Source organism: Anomaloglossus baeobatrachus, chromosome 3 (assembly GCF_048569485.1).
Source record: "Anomaloglossus baeobatrachus isolate aAnoBae1 chromosome 3, aAnoBae1.hap1, whole genome shotgun sequence".
Taxonomy (NCBI): domain Eukaryota; kingdom Metazoa; phylum Chordata; class Amphibia; order Anura; family Aromobatidae; genus Anomaloglossus; species Anomaloglossus baeobatrachus.
In genome coordinates, this window is record NC_134355.1 from 487,548,595 (window position 1) to 487,563,094 (window position 14,500).

At 49.3% G+C, this 14,500-nt stretch overlaps 1 protein-coding gene across 3 annotated transcripts in view; it reads left to right on the forward strand.

Annotated features, from left to right (window-relative positions):
* The window catches only part of PHC3 (polyhomeotic homolog 3), a 163,554-nt gene that overhangs the window by 24,548 nt on the left and 124,506 nt on the right, over nucleotides 1–14,500 (forward strand). For all 3 annotated transcript variants that reach the window (XM_075340638.1, XM_075340637.1, XM_075340639.1), the window contains exon 3: nucleotides 1,613–1,771. In XM_075340638.1, coding sequence (XP_075196753.1) covers nucleotides 1,613–1,771 — 159 coding nt within the window. The remainder of the gene's footprint in view (nucleotides 1–1,612; nucleotides 1,772–14,500) is intronic.

Here is a 14,500-nt window from a genome sequence, read left to right on the forward strand (position 1 = left end):
CAGAGAGATAGCAGACATGCTTGGAGTAGCAAAATCAACAGTTGGGTACATTCTGAGAAAAAAGGAATTGACTGGTGAGCTTGGGAACTCAAAAAGGCCTGGGCGTCCACGGATGACAACAGTGGTGGATGATCGCCGCATACTTTCTTTGGTGAAGAAGAACATCAACTGAAGTCCAGAACACTCTCAGTGAAGTAGGTGTATCTGTCTCTAAGTCAACAGTAAAGAGAAGACTCCTTGAAAGTAAATACAAAGGGTTCACATCTAGATGCAAACCATTCATCAATTCCAAAAATAGACAGGCCAGAGTTAAATTTGCTGAAAAACACCTCATGAAGCCAGCTCAGTTCTGGAAAAGTATTCTATGGACAGATGAGACCAAGATCAACCTGTACCAGAATGATGGGAAGAAAAAAGTTTGGAGAAGAAAGGGAACGGCACATGATCCAAGGCACACCACATCCTCTGTAAAACATGGTGGAGGCAACGTGATGGCATGGGCATGCATGGCTTTCAATGGCACTGGGTCACTTGTGTTTATTGATGACATAACAGCAGACAAGAGAAGCCGGATTAATTCTGAAGTGTACCGGGATATACTTTCAGCCCAGAGTCAGCCAAATGCCGCAAAGTTGATCGGACGGCGCTTCATAGTACAGATGGACAATGACCCCAAGCATACAGCCAAAGCTACCCAGGAGTTCATGAGTGCAAAAAAGTGGAACATTCTGCAATGGCCAAGTCAATCACCAGATCTTAACCCAATTGAGCATGCATTTCACTTGCTCAAATCCAGACTTAAGACGGAAAGACCCACAAACAAGCAAGACCTGAAGGCTGCGGCTGTAAAGGTCTGGCAAAGCATTAAGAAGGAGGAAACCCACCGTTTGGTGATGTCCATGGGTTCCAGACTTAAGGCAGTGATTGCCTCCAAAGGATTCGCAACAAAATATTGAAAATAAAATTTTTTTTTTTGGGTTTGGTTTATTTGTCCAATTACTTTTGACCTCCTAAAATGTGGAGTGTTTGTAAAGAAATGTGTACAATTCCTACAATTTCTATCAGATATTTTTGTTCAAACCTTCAAATTAAACGTTACAATCTGCACTTGAATTCTGTTGTAGAGGTTTCATTTCAAATCCAATGTGGTGGCATGCAGAGCCCAACTCGCGAAAATTGTGTCACTGTCCAAATATTTCTGGACCTAACTGTAGAGGTTGTGGGTTCAATTCCCAGGGAGACACATAAAAAAGGAGAAAGCTCCTAGTGATGAGCGAGCGTGCTCTCCACTGCTCGATACTCTATTGAGTTTCGCGGTTCTCCGGCGCGAATCGAGTACCAAGTATAATGGAAGTCAACAGGAAACTCAACCTTTTTTTTAACTCCGGCGCTTGATTGTGAAACGAGCAGTGGAGAGCACGCTGGTTCATCACTAAAATCTCATTTACTGCAAATCAAGTATACTAAATTCACCTACTGATGGCACTGAAGCCTGTGGCTCATGACTTTAATTGTTGCTTGCAGTCAACAGCAACAAACCACAAACATTTATAGCAACAGTAAATTCTGACAATTTTCTTTTTGTTAAGTTGTATTATTCATTCTCTTGCAGGTTATTCAACAGACACTGAATCGCCCTCCAAGCTCTGCAGCCCAATACCTTCAGCAAATGTATGCAGCTCAACAGCAACATCTAATGCTACAGACAGCGGCACTGCAACAGCAGCATTTGAGCAGCACACAGCTTCAGAGTCTGGCCTCTGTTCAACAGGTAATATATATATATATGTTTTGAGGCATAACTTGTCCTTGACCTGTGTGCAAAATCCCTACAGAGACCCTCATCATTACAACTTATGTGATGCCATCTTATATAGCCTCCACACTAGAGTTGATCGAATCCATCAAAAACCGGGACCGGCGGATCCCTCTCGGATTGAAAATAAAATCCGGATCCGTTCCGGATTCCGATGCCCATATAAGTCTACCAGAATCCGGAGACTAAAAACGTTTGTAGAGGGGATGGGGGGCATACCCAAGGCGGTGTCATGGCGGCACACTCCTTCCGGGTCACGCTTTTCCCTTTCGGAGTCGGCAATTCAATATTCATTGTTTTGTCCGCCAACCAGCGCATGTAATTGGTTGCAGCTAGACGCGCCTCCACCCTGATTGGCAGTGTGTCAGCTGACTGCAACCAATCACAGGCGGCAGGGCGGCTGGTGGGTGGGGAAAGCAGTGCAAGTGTCTGCGGGTCAGTATGGTGAACGTGCATGTCTTTCAGAAACACATGCACGCTCCTGTCAGAAGTGTGTACGGCTGTGCCGGTGATGCGCTGTCAGACTCGTACAAGTCTGACATGACATCAGGCGGCACAGCCTGTGCTTTCTGAGCATGAGTGTGCATGTACACAGAAACACATGCACGCTCCTGTCAGAAGTGTGTGCGGCTGTCTCAGTGATGTGACTTTTTTTTTTCTTTTTATTATTTAAATAAATAACAAAAAAAACTATATGTCCCCCCTAATTTTTACCCCCAGCCATGATAATGCCGGCTGGGGGCTGATATTCCAGCCTGCAGCTGCCCGGTATTGCCACTTCTCTTAGATGTGACAATCCCAGTGCAATACCGGCTCTTCTCGATTGCCCTGGAGCAGTGGCAATCGAGAACATAAGGGGTTAATAGCAGCACACAGCTGCTACTAAACCCTAGGTTGGTAATGGCATAGGCGTCTATGAGATACCTGCATCACACTAAATGAATATAAATAAACACAGACACAGAGAAAAATCCTTTATTTGGAATAAAATACAAAAATGCACCCTCCTTCACCACTATATTAACCCCCAACACCCTGCAGAACTGGCGTAATCCATATGAGGTTCACACCGCTTCAGCTCTGCTACATAGCCAGCGGCCATAGAGTACGTCCGCTGGCTGTGCAGACAATGACAGCCAGATGACTGCATGGCAGATTCTGTCACAGGCTGGGGGCACGGTCTGCCTGCAACCAATCACATATAGAAATAATAGAGTCTGGCTCACTTTTTTAATGAGAAGGTGCCACCAAGGAAATATAGCAATCTGGAGAAGTGAACTCGGGCACACAAAAAGAAAAATAAAGACCAAGGGAATACTTGAAATTCAGTCTATTCGTTTTATTGGTGCGGAAGGTCAAAAAAGAAGGGGGAGGTACATAATTCCAACGTTTCGGCCCCTATCTCGCACCTTCGTCAGAGATATGGATATGGATTGGAAAGATGGATACCTTAGTTGGTCACCACTGTCAGTATGGAAAAAAAACTCAAAATGTCTGACGTATTATAGCTTATATGTCTGGAGCCACCAGAATCCACCAAGAGATCACGTATATGCTTGTGAAAAAAAATTATATATTTTTTATATATTTACTTCTATTGTTCAAGAATGCATAGGAGAATCCTTGTAGTCTAGATGAATCTTGGATAGGGATCGGTATATGTTACAGCAATATGCTGGAGACCAAGAATGGGGACTATGTCCTATCAAGTTGGATTGGAGATGTGGCAAAATCTTAATATTGGATGAGGATCATAAACAAAAACCAGAGAGCTGGTAAGAGAATATCTGTGATGTACCTGTACTCCAAGGTGAGGGGATCCTGTGGGATGCCGTCTCCATGTGAGGTATGTGGCTTGACACAAGGAACGTGACAGTTGTAGCCCATGTCCTGGATATGACTGTGTGTGTTGGCTCTTGAAGCACTGACTCCAGCAGCAGTCCACTCCTTGTGAATCTCCCCCAAATTTTTGAATGGCCTTTTCTTAACAATCCTATCAAGGCTGCGGTTATCCCGGTTGCTTGTGCACCTTTTTCTACCATACTTTTTCCTTTGACTCAACTTTCCATTAATATGCTTGGATTCAAAAATCTGTGAACAGCCAGCTTCTTTAGCAATGACCTTTTGTGGCTTACCCTCCTTGTGGAGTGTGTCAGTGACTGCCGTCTGGACATTTGTCAAGTCAGCAATCTTCCCCATGATTTTGTAGCCTACTGAACCAGACTAAGGGACCATTTTAAATGCTTAGGAAGCCTTTGCAGGTGTTTTGTAGTAATTATTCTAATTTCCTGAGGTAATGACTTTTGGGTTTTCATTGGCTATAAGCCATAATCATCAACATTAACAGAAATAAACACTTGAAATAGATCACTCTGTAATGACTCTATATAATATATTTGTTTCCCTTTTTGTATTGAATTACTGGAATAATTAACTTTTTGATGATATTCTAATTCATTGAGATGAATTTGTACATAAAGTTCAGCACAGATTAATCTCAACTGATAGCCTAGATTCTTTTATCACGAACAGAACCTTTATAAGGCCCTGTGCGCACTTGCCGGTTTTTGCCGCGGATTTCCTGCGGTTTTGCTGCATGTTTTGCTGCATGTTATGTTCAGAACATCTCTGCAGTGATTCACCAGCAAAACCTATGGGAAAAAAAATGCTGTGCGCACTATGCGGATTTTGACAGCTGCACGTTTTGCTGCGGGATTCCCGCAGCAAAAACAATTGCATGTCACTTCTTTTCCGCACGTCGCTGCGGCATTTCACTCCATTGACTGCAATGTAATCGTGAAATCCCGCAGGGAATAACGCAGGCAGTAAATTCTGTGCAATTCATTGCGTTTACCTGCATTATTCCCTCCGGTATTTCGCGGTTTACCTGCGGTAATGTTCATCGCTGCCTGCAGTTTGCAGGGAAGTGATGTCATTATGACAGGAAGAGGAAGCGGAGCAGAGAGTAAACACACACATATCAGACACAGACATAGAACACACGCAGATCGCACTCACACACAGACACAGACATATAGAATACACATTCAAATCAAACAGACATATAGAAAAAAAAACACGTGGGCTCTGCCATGTTTTTACCCTCCAGCCGAGGTAAGCACACAGCGGCGGCCCGGTATTCTCAGGCTGGGGAGGGCGAGAGCCAGGGTTAATTCCCCCCCCCCCCTCCTCCTGCAGCTGAGAATATCAGCGCGCAGCTGCCCCAGAACTGTCGCATCCATTATGCGGCAGTACCGGAGTGTCCCCGGCTCTTCCAGATGCCGTGATGTGGTGGCAATCCAGGTAATAACGAGTTAAATGGCAGCGGATCGCTGCTATTTAAGTCCAGGCTTGATTATGGCAGCGTCTATGAGACAGCTGACTTGATCAACCCGTAAGTAAAGTGAAAAAACACACACACCGAAAAATCCTTTATTTTAAATAAAACACAAAAAAAGCCCCTGTTTCACCCCTTTATTAACTCTCCGAAACACACAGCTCCGGCGTAATCCACGTCCTGCGAAGCTTGCATCCAGCCGCGACTGACACTGACACACAGCGCTGAATGCAGGCTCGCAACGAGACAGCAGAGGTAACCACAGGGCATTTCCCACGGCCGGTAATGTGAACAACACATTATCGCTCGGGAGAAATGCAGTGAACTGTCCTCTATCTATCTATATATCTATCTATCTCAGAAGGAACTTTTTTTTTTTTTAATGTGCTTTCTTGCATTGAATGCACTAAAACACATGTACCAACCCGCACGTGGAAAAGCCGCGGCAATACCCCGAACAATACCTTGGTAAAACCGCAGCAAACCGCATGCGATTTTCGGGTGCGGTTTGCCTCGGTTTTTTACCGCGGGGGCGGTAATCTTTCAGACCCTGCGGAATTTTCTTAAGAAAATTCCGATTTCCAGTGCGCACAGGGCTTAAGACATTTCAAACGTTCCCAAATTCTTATGAAAAAATATGCAGCGCATACTGCATTGAACTGCTGTATATATTTTAGGTCGGAGTCAACCCATTTTATACCCACTCCAACTCCGACTCCACCAAAGTGGACTCCGACTCCCCAGCCCTGGTTCCAAGCTCCCACATCTTCATATTGTCCCCCCACTCTCCTACCATTTTTGTAAAAGCAAAACTACAGATAAAATTGTGCCATTGTGTTTTTTCTCTGTGCAATTTCCCGACACTTAGAAGTTTTTCCCCTTTTTCTAGCACATTGAATGGTAAAATGAATAGTGTCATTCAAAACTACAACTCCTGTTAAAAAAAACACCCTCACACGCAGATGGAAAGATAGAAAAGCTATGGTTCTGGAAGCAGCGGATACCCCACAGTAAAATGTCATTTCTCTATCGCTTTCATTGGGGGACACAGGACCATGGGTGTATGCTGCTGTGACTAGGAGGCTGACACTAAGTAGACTGAAAAAAAAGTTAGCAGTGTACACCCTGAGCCGGAGGCGGACCCATGCCAGTTTTTTTGCTTAGTGTCGTAGGAGGCTGAAGTGGGCCCATATCTCTGTGGGCCAACCTCAGCCTAGGCTATTGCTTTTTTCCGTTTTTTTCGTGCTATACTGCGCCGCTCAGCCTTCTCATCTCTTCTAGGTTATTTGTCTCTTCTGCAGGGTTAAAGTCCCTGCATCAGAGAGAACCCTCGCCTTCTCCTCCCCCACGGGGTACCGTCCCCAGGGGTGTCTGAGGGCTCAAGACGCCAGGCCCTATCCCCCTCCTGCCCCCATGGTACCACCCCAGGGGCTGCTTGGGGACCGACATGGTTAATTTTTAAGGGCACACACTCCCCGTCGACCCCTATGGTACCGTCCCAAGGGGTGCTTCTGGTGGAGGCGACGAGGGATCTCTGCCAACCAGGACCCGATGTCAATCGCAGGCTGCAGCGCAGGAGCGCTCACAGCACCAGGTCTCCCCCAGCGTTCTTTCTTCTACCCTGGGCCCAGGCAATGGATTTCTTCAGGCAGCGCAGGAACGCTCTGCAGCGTTCCCCAAGCTCCCCAGCGCTTCCCCCTGGTGTCTCCCAGGGGCAGACTGGACTCACCGGCAGCCGCAGCATCAGAGGATGGGGCCCTGGATCAGAGCGACGCCGCCAGGACGCAGGTAGGATCTTCTCCAGCAGCGCTGCGCTCCCGGCGGCCGCTCTCTAATTTAGCTCCCGGCTTCGGGCCGGTGCGCTCCGCCCCCCTGTTTGCGTGCGTGCGCGTTTTTCCGGCCACGCCTCCCTCGACTTCTGCCTGGAGACAGCCAGCTCAGTGCTGCAGCACGCCCCCATTCCTCCCAGCGTCCCCTACGATCCAGGATCCAGGGAGAGGATCTCAGCTGCAGCGCAGGAGCGCTCAGCAACACCAGCCTCCCCAGCGTTCACAGGAGATCGTGGTTACACAGCGCAGGAGCGCTCAGCAGTTCGGCAACTCTCCAGCAGGCAGGATGGGACCGAGGATCACAACGACGCCGGCAGAACGCAGGTAAGACTTCTCTGCGCTCAGCGCTGCGCTCCCGGCAGGCCGCCCACTAATCTAGTCCCCTGCTTCGGCCTACCTCAGACCATCAGGCCTCCGCCTCCCCGTGTTGCGCGCGCGTGTTTTTTTCCCAAGCATGACCCCTGCAGGTCCTGCTCGGTCCCAAGACGGCCAGCCCCCTACTGCAAAAAAAAAAAAAAAAATGAAGGGCTGCTTTTCTTCTTCAGCAATGCTGCCCCCGCAGGTGCTGAGACCTCTGCGGACCTGGGTGGGACACAGGACCTGGGTGAGTGCTGCTCCTGCTTAGGAACAGACGATATCTCTTTAATTTTTTCCCCTTTTCTCCTGTCTCCCCCGTAGCGTCACTAGTGGTTTTTTCTAAGCACCTTATAGCTTTTAATGCATGCACAGCCTGCTAGGTAAAATCCTCCCAATCCAGGCTACGCCCCCCGCTCGGCTTACACCCCATGTCACCGCCAGCACCCGAGCTCCGCTGCGCCCCCTTATCCGGAGGGGCAGACCCTCTATCCCAGTCTGGGGACTCTCTCTCAAGGGCGTCTAGGACCATCGCGCAGGCGTTGCAGTCGCTTCCTACGCCCGGCCATGCTCCCCCGGTCCAGCTGGCTCTGGACAACAGTCGGTCTGATCCAGACCCTACCACTGGAGCGCAGAAGAGGACCTGCTGGGCCTCCTCTCAAGCCCTCCCGGAGATCTCCATCACCTCCAGGCCCCGAGTGTTCCTCGGCCCCGAGACCGGCCGACCCTTTTTTCAGGAAAAGAGTCGGATGCAGCCTCGACGCTGATTCCAGATCAGAGGGCTGACGTCAGAGGTAGGGTGGATAGTCCGGCCAAAGCAGTAAGTCATACGCTAGAGCTCCAGACGGACTCTGTGGCTACCCAGTGCTTGCATGTCTCCTTAAAACAGGTTAAGCGGGCACACAGGCAATTCGGTGACCATCCAGTCGCTGAAATTCTATACAAGCACAGACGACAACCGGTCAAGATATTCAACAAGGGTAAGTCGTTTGATTTTCTTTTTCCCCCTTCCTGAGGCTCTCAGGAAGGAATGGGCAGGCTCGCCTATGGTCGCCCTGCTGTTTTTTTCCAGCGGTCATCTTCCAGTACTATCTCTCCTGCATGGGTCATCGCTCCGAGACGCCACAGATCTAAACACTGGGAGAGTTGCCCGTTCAGTTTTTCTTCAGATGGCAGACACGGTACTCCTACTGCCCTCGCCGCCATCTAGCTGGCAGCATCCATGATGTCCGGGTCCGATAACCTCCACAGGGGTTTTTCGCGCGGGATTGAGCAATCCGGAGTTCACAACCTGGCACACAGTTTGCTCTAATGGGTGAGTACATACTCATCGCATCTGTGTCAGCAGCTTACCGCCCAGTGAAAACGGCTAGCAGCACGGGGACCATCTGTCGGGCGATCTGGCTCAGAGCCTAGTATGTGGACGCGGCTTCTAGGATATCACTTACAGCCCTCCCCTGTACAAGAGGTCGTTTGTTTGGGGACTGGCTGGATCAGGTTATCGACGAGATCACGGGAGCTTCGGTTCCACACGCACAAGAAAACCAGGTCCCCGCAGAAGAACTGGTAGATTCCATACCTCAACGCATGCCTTTTTCTGGCGTTTCTCAGCCACGCCAGCCATCGACGACGACGTCCGGATCACAGTGCTACCCCGCAAGATGACTCTTTGTCGTTGCGCGCGGGCGCAGACCAGGTGGAGGGAGGGGGCGCCTGTCTCATCTCAATCACGTCTGGCGGACTTGGATCTCGGACGCCTGGGTCGGAGAGATGCTGGACTCAGGGTACATAATAGAGTTTTTCAGCAGGTCTATCGTCGGACTTACAGGTCGCACCTAATTTGCCAACAGCACAGATGTTGCTGCGTCTCGCAATAACAGACGTTCATTTTTGGTGATTCCGTATCTGGTCGCCTGGTTGATCAGGGGTTCTTCTTTTTGACGACTGTCTCCTAAGTGTTCAGATCACCATCGATATCCTGTCCCGACTCGGCTAGCTCATCAATCGGAAGAAGCCCTCTCTTGCCCCGGCCAGCAGGATTACCTGTCCTGGCATGGAGTTCGATACCATCCAAGGACGCGTGTCCCTCCAAAGAGACCTCCGGATCCTCCGTCACTCCAAGCCGGAGAGTCCTCAGTCGGATGGTTGCGGCAATAGAGGCGGTTCCGTTTGCCGCTTCCACCTTCGTCTCCGTCATGCTGACTTGGCCGAACAGATGGGCAATTCTCTATTCACCTTGAATCGCAGGATCCAATTGACTCCGGGAACCCGCCGCTCGCTTTTATGGTGGACCAGCGGCCCTCATCGGTCCAGTGGAATGTCTTTCATACCAGTACACTGGCAGGCAGTCACCAACGAGACCAGTCTTCTGACTGGAGAGCGGTGTTCCGAAACACATGGCTCACGGTCGGTGGTCCTCCCAGGAGAGCCGTCTGCCTATCAATTTTTGTTTAGGGATCAGAGTTTTTTCTTTGAGCCCTACAGATTTTTTTCAGCCCTTCATACAAGAATCGCCATCCAGAATCCAGTCGGTCATCACCTGGGCGGAACAAGGAGCGTCATGGCGATGACATAGGTGAAGAAGATCTTACAGTGGGCATAGCCTCACCACTCCAGATTTTGTCCGCAATCATTTTCTCCGCCGTGGAGAATTAGACAGCAGACTATATCAGCAAGGTCTGGCGGCAGGCGAATGATCACTCAACAGAGAGGCTTTCGAATGGATCTGCCTCAGATGAGATATTCCGAATGTGGACCTGATGGCTTCTCGATTCCACAATCAAGTCACAAGAGTCCTCAAGAAACTCAGAGCAGAGGGCATCCCAGTGTGTCAGGTTTCCAGGTTTTCCAGTTCTCTTTTGAATGAGCTTGCCCTCGGTTAACATGGAGTTTACTGTTCTGTTGCCCTACTTCCTGTCCAGCTGCTTAAAAGGCCGCCTCTAAGCCTAGTCCAGTGCCTGAGTATACTGCTTGCTGTGTGCTCCTGCTTTGCTGCTGCTAATCCTGTTTGCCTTTGGATCCTCCTAAAGACTACCGACCGACCGACACTGGACCTTACCTGGTTTCTCAAGCTGTGCCCGGATTCCGTCTGCCATCTTCGGTCAGCACTCTGCCCGGTTCTCTCTGGTTCGTAACCACTCTGGACATTCATTCCGTACGGACACTCCTGGACTTTTAAAGCTTGCCCCTTGTGTCCCGGCTGCTGCGCATTTAGGCCTTCCGGGGTGATTGCCGGACAGTCCCTGTATAGGGGTTCGCTCTGGTGGTCTCCCTGGGGGAGTCCGGTGCGTGGCCCCGGGAATTCCCTTCGCTCCGTTTCGGGAAGGTATTGTGTGTATTTGTACCGCTGTGTTTTCCGTTGTGTATCTACCGTGGTTACATATTATAAAATATCTTGTACCAAGAACTCGTCTCTGATTGTCATTGCCCTACGCTATCGAAATCCTCAGAACATATATAAGTATTACATTATACTCAGGCCCTAAGAGGATTTCGCTGGGGCAATGACTGAGACACGAGTAGATCAGCTCTTCTCCATGATTAACTCCCTGCAGCAGGAGATGGAGGCGGTGCAGAATAAACTTAGAGATGTGGAGGCACAGCTGGGCCATGATCACCAGGTACTGGGGCCGGCTATACAGGATTTGCAAGTCAGAGTGGAGGCTCAGGAAGCCGTCCCCACTACGTCCGTATCAACTGCCGGTATGCCTAGGTTACCCCCATTCCGTTTCAATGGTGATCGTAGTCAGTTCCGTGGATTTGTTAACCAATGTATACTGTTTTTCGATGTACATTCTGATTATTACCGTTCTGATCGGTCAAAGGTGTTATGTATCATCATGTTATTAACCTCACGAGCACTGGCTTGGGCTAATCCCATGATAGAGAATCGGGACATCCGTTTGAATCACCTGGATGACTTTCTGAATGCAATGGCGCAAATGTTTGATGATCCGAATCGCCGTGCTACCGCTGAAGCGGCTCTCCTTTCCTTACGTCAGGGAAAGCGTTCTGTCGTTGAATACGCCACTGAGTTCAAGAGGTTAGTGGTAGACACCGATTGGGGAAACAATGCTTTATTGTCTGTTTTCAGAAAAGGTTTGTCCGGTACCATCAAGGACGAGTTAGCTCGTTCCGAATCTCCAGGGGATTTTGAACTGTTTGTCCAGCACTGTGTGCGCATTGATACCCGTTTGACGGAACGTAGACAGGAAAAATGGGCAGCTGTAAACCGTGTAAACAATATTGCGTTTCCTTCCAGAGAACCCGCTCTCAGGACGCCACGGGAGGCTGAGGACGTACCTATGCAAGTGGACTCTCTGCAAAATCGAGAGACCAATGAACGTCGTGAACACCGGCTCCGTGAGCGTTTGTGTTTCTATTGCGGTCAATCAGACCATTTCTTGATCGACTGCCCGAAACGTCCAAATCGCCCAAATAAGGTATTGGCAGCCATGGCGGAGTGTGACAACACGGACGCAGAGTCCGATATCTCTGAGGCAAGTGGACACTTGGATGCGGTGTTTCCCTTGACGGTAATCTCTACCTCACCGAAGGACTCAGAGGGGAAATATACCCATTGCTCACTCCCCATTCAGATCCGTTGGGAGGGACAGCTAATTCCTACCTCTGCAATGATAGACTCTGGGGCAGGGGGAAATTTCATGGACTCTTCCTTTGTCAGGAAACACGGTATCCGGACCCAGCAAAGATCCTCACCGGTTACCATGGAGACTGTAGACGGATCTCCGTTAATCTCCGGACCAGTGAATCGGGAAACCGTACCGCTCGAATGCGTGATGAAGCCAGGTCAGCAGGGGACCCTTGTTTTCATGATAATTTCTTCTCCTCATTTTCCGGTTATTTTAGGTATTCCGTGGCTACGGTCTACAAATCCCGTCATCGATTGGGAGACTAAAGAAATATCCTTCCCACCACAGAGTGGTCCGACCATTTGTCCAACTGTTCCGGTTCCAGTAACATCAAATACGGAGGGCACTGTACAGGTACCTGTTTTACCCCCGGTTTACCGTGACTTCGCTGACATATGCGACAAAAGAAAGGCCGATCAGCTTCCCCCGCATAGACCGTATGATTGCCCCATAGACTTACTCCCAGGGGCGGAGATTCCGTTTGGTCATGTCTACCCGTTGGCGGCACCTGAGCTAGAAGCACTAAAAGAGTATATTGATGAAAGCCTAGCCAAGGGATTCATTCGTCCGTCTACCTCACCCGCAGGGGCACCCATCTTTTTCGTGAAAAAGAAGGAGGGGACTCTGAGACCCTGTATTGACTACCGGGAACTGAATAAGATAACCATCCGGAACCGGTATCCGTTACCGTTGATTCCTGAGCTATTGGAGAGGGTCCAACAGGCAAAAATATTCACCAAATTAGACCTCCGTGGGGCATATAATCTGCTTCGTATACGTCCCGGAGACGAGTGGAAGACCGCGTTCCGATGTCGGTACGGACATTTTGAGTACCTAGTAATGCCTTTTGGACTTTGTAACGCTCCCGCGGCATTTCAACATCTAGTTAACGATATTTTTAGGGATATCATGGACCAATTCATGGTGATCTATCTGGACGATATCCTAATCTTTTCTGATTCTTTACAGGAACACCAGGAGCACGTTAAGACCGTACTTACCCGGCTGAGGGAAAACCACCTGTACATTAAACTGGAGAAATGCGAGTTCCACTGCTCGCAAATACAATTCTTAGGTTATGTCATCTCTCCTCAGGGACTGAACATGGAATCTAGCAAGATACAAGCCATTCTCGACTGGCCGGAACCGGGAAACATCAAAGAGGTACAACGCTTTGTCGGTTTTGCCAACTTTTACCGACGTTTTATCCGTAACTTTTCAGAGATTGTTCGTCCCATCACTCTGTTAACTAAAAAAGGACAGAAGTTTGTGTGGTCCGCCCAGGCCCAGGAAGCATTTCATCGTCTCAAGGTATGTTTTACCTCAGCGCCAATTTTAGTACATCCGAATCCAGCACTTCCCTTTATCGTGGAGGTTGACGCTTCCGACTATGCATTAGGGGCCATTCTTTCTCAAAGGACTGGGGACAAGAGTCTCTTGCATCCGTGTGCCTTCTTTTCCCGCCGGTTGTCCCCTGCAGAAAGGAACTATGACGTTACGGACAAGGAATTATTGGCGATTATTTCCGCTTTCAAGGAATGGAGACACCACTTACAGGGAGCCGCGCAGCAAGTGATAGTACTCACAGATCATCGTAATCTGGAATTTCTTAAGTCTGCCAGGTGCCTGTCTCCACGGCAAGCCCGTTGGAGCCTATTTCTTAACCAATTCAATTTTATCGTTACCTACCGTCCAGGTTCACGTAATGGGAAAGCCGATGCCTTGTCCCGAATCCACGCCGTGGACTCCGTGCCTGGAACCCCGTCTCAGACCGTGTTATCAGATGCCAATTTCGTTGGAGTAATCCAGGACCAGGACTTGTGGAAGGACATCAAGCTGGCCTATGATGGTGACGTATTTCTTGCTGCCCCCCCGAATGATGTAACTCTTGTTCTTCGGAATGGTGTGTGGTTGAGAGAGCGACGCATTTATGTCCCGGAGGCCGTAAGACTTCGGGTTCTCAAATTGGTCCATGACTCCGTGTTGGCTGGTCATAGGGGGGTACTGAAGACGCAGGAATTTCTGAGCCGTTTTTTCTGGTGGCCTACCTGTTTAAAGGATGTGAAGGACTATGTCCGCTCATGTGTGGTTTGTGCCCGGTGCAAGGTCCCTCGTGTGGCTCCTACGGGACTCCTCCAACCGTTACCCGTGCCATCTCGCCCTTGGGGGTCTATCTCCATGGATTTTATTGTGGAGTTGCCAGTCTCAGGCGGGCACAATACCATTTTAGTGGTGGTGGATCGATTGACTAAAGCTGCTCACTTCATTCCGTGTACCGGTCTTCCCTCAGCCGCAGAGACAGTGGATCTGGTTATCCAGAACGTATTCCGATTGCATGGGGTACCAGACGAGATCATCTCTGACCGGGGCGTGCAGTTCACGTCTAGATTCTGGAAGGGGTTTTGTACGGCACTCCAGATTGATGTCTGTTTGTCTTCTGCATACCATCCTCAGACAAATGGGCAAACCGAACGGACAAATCAAACCCTGGAACAATACCTTCGATGTTATG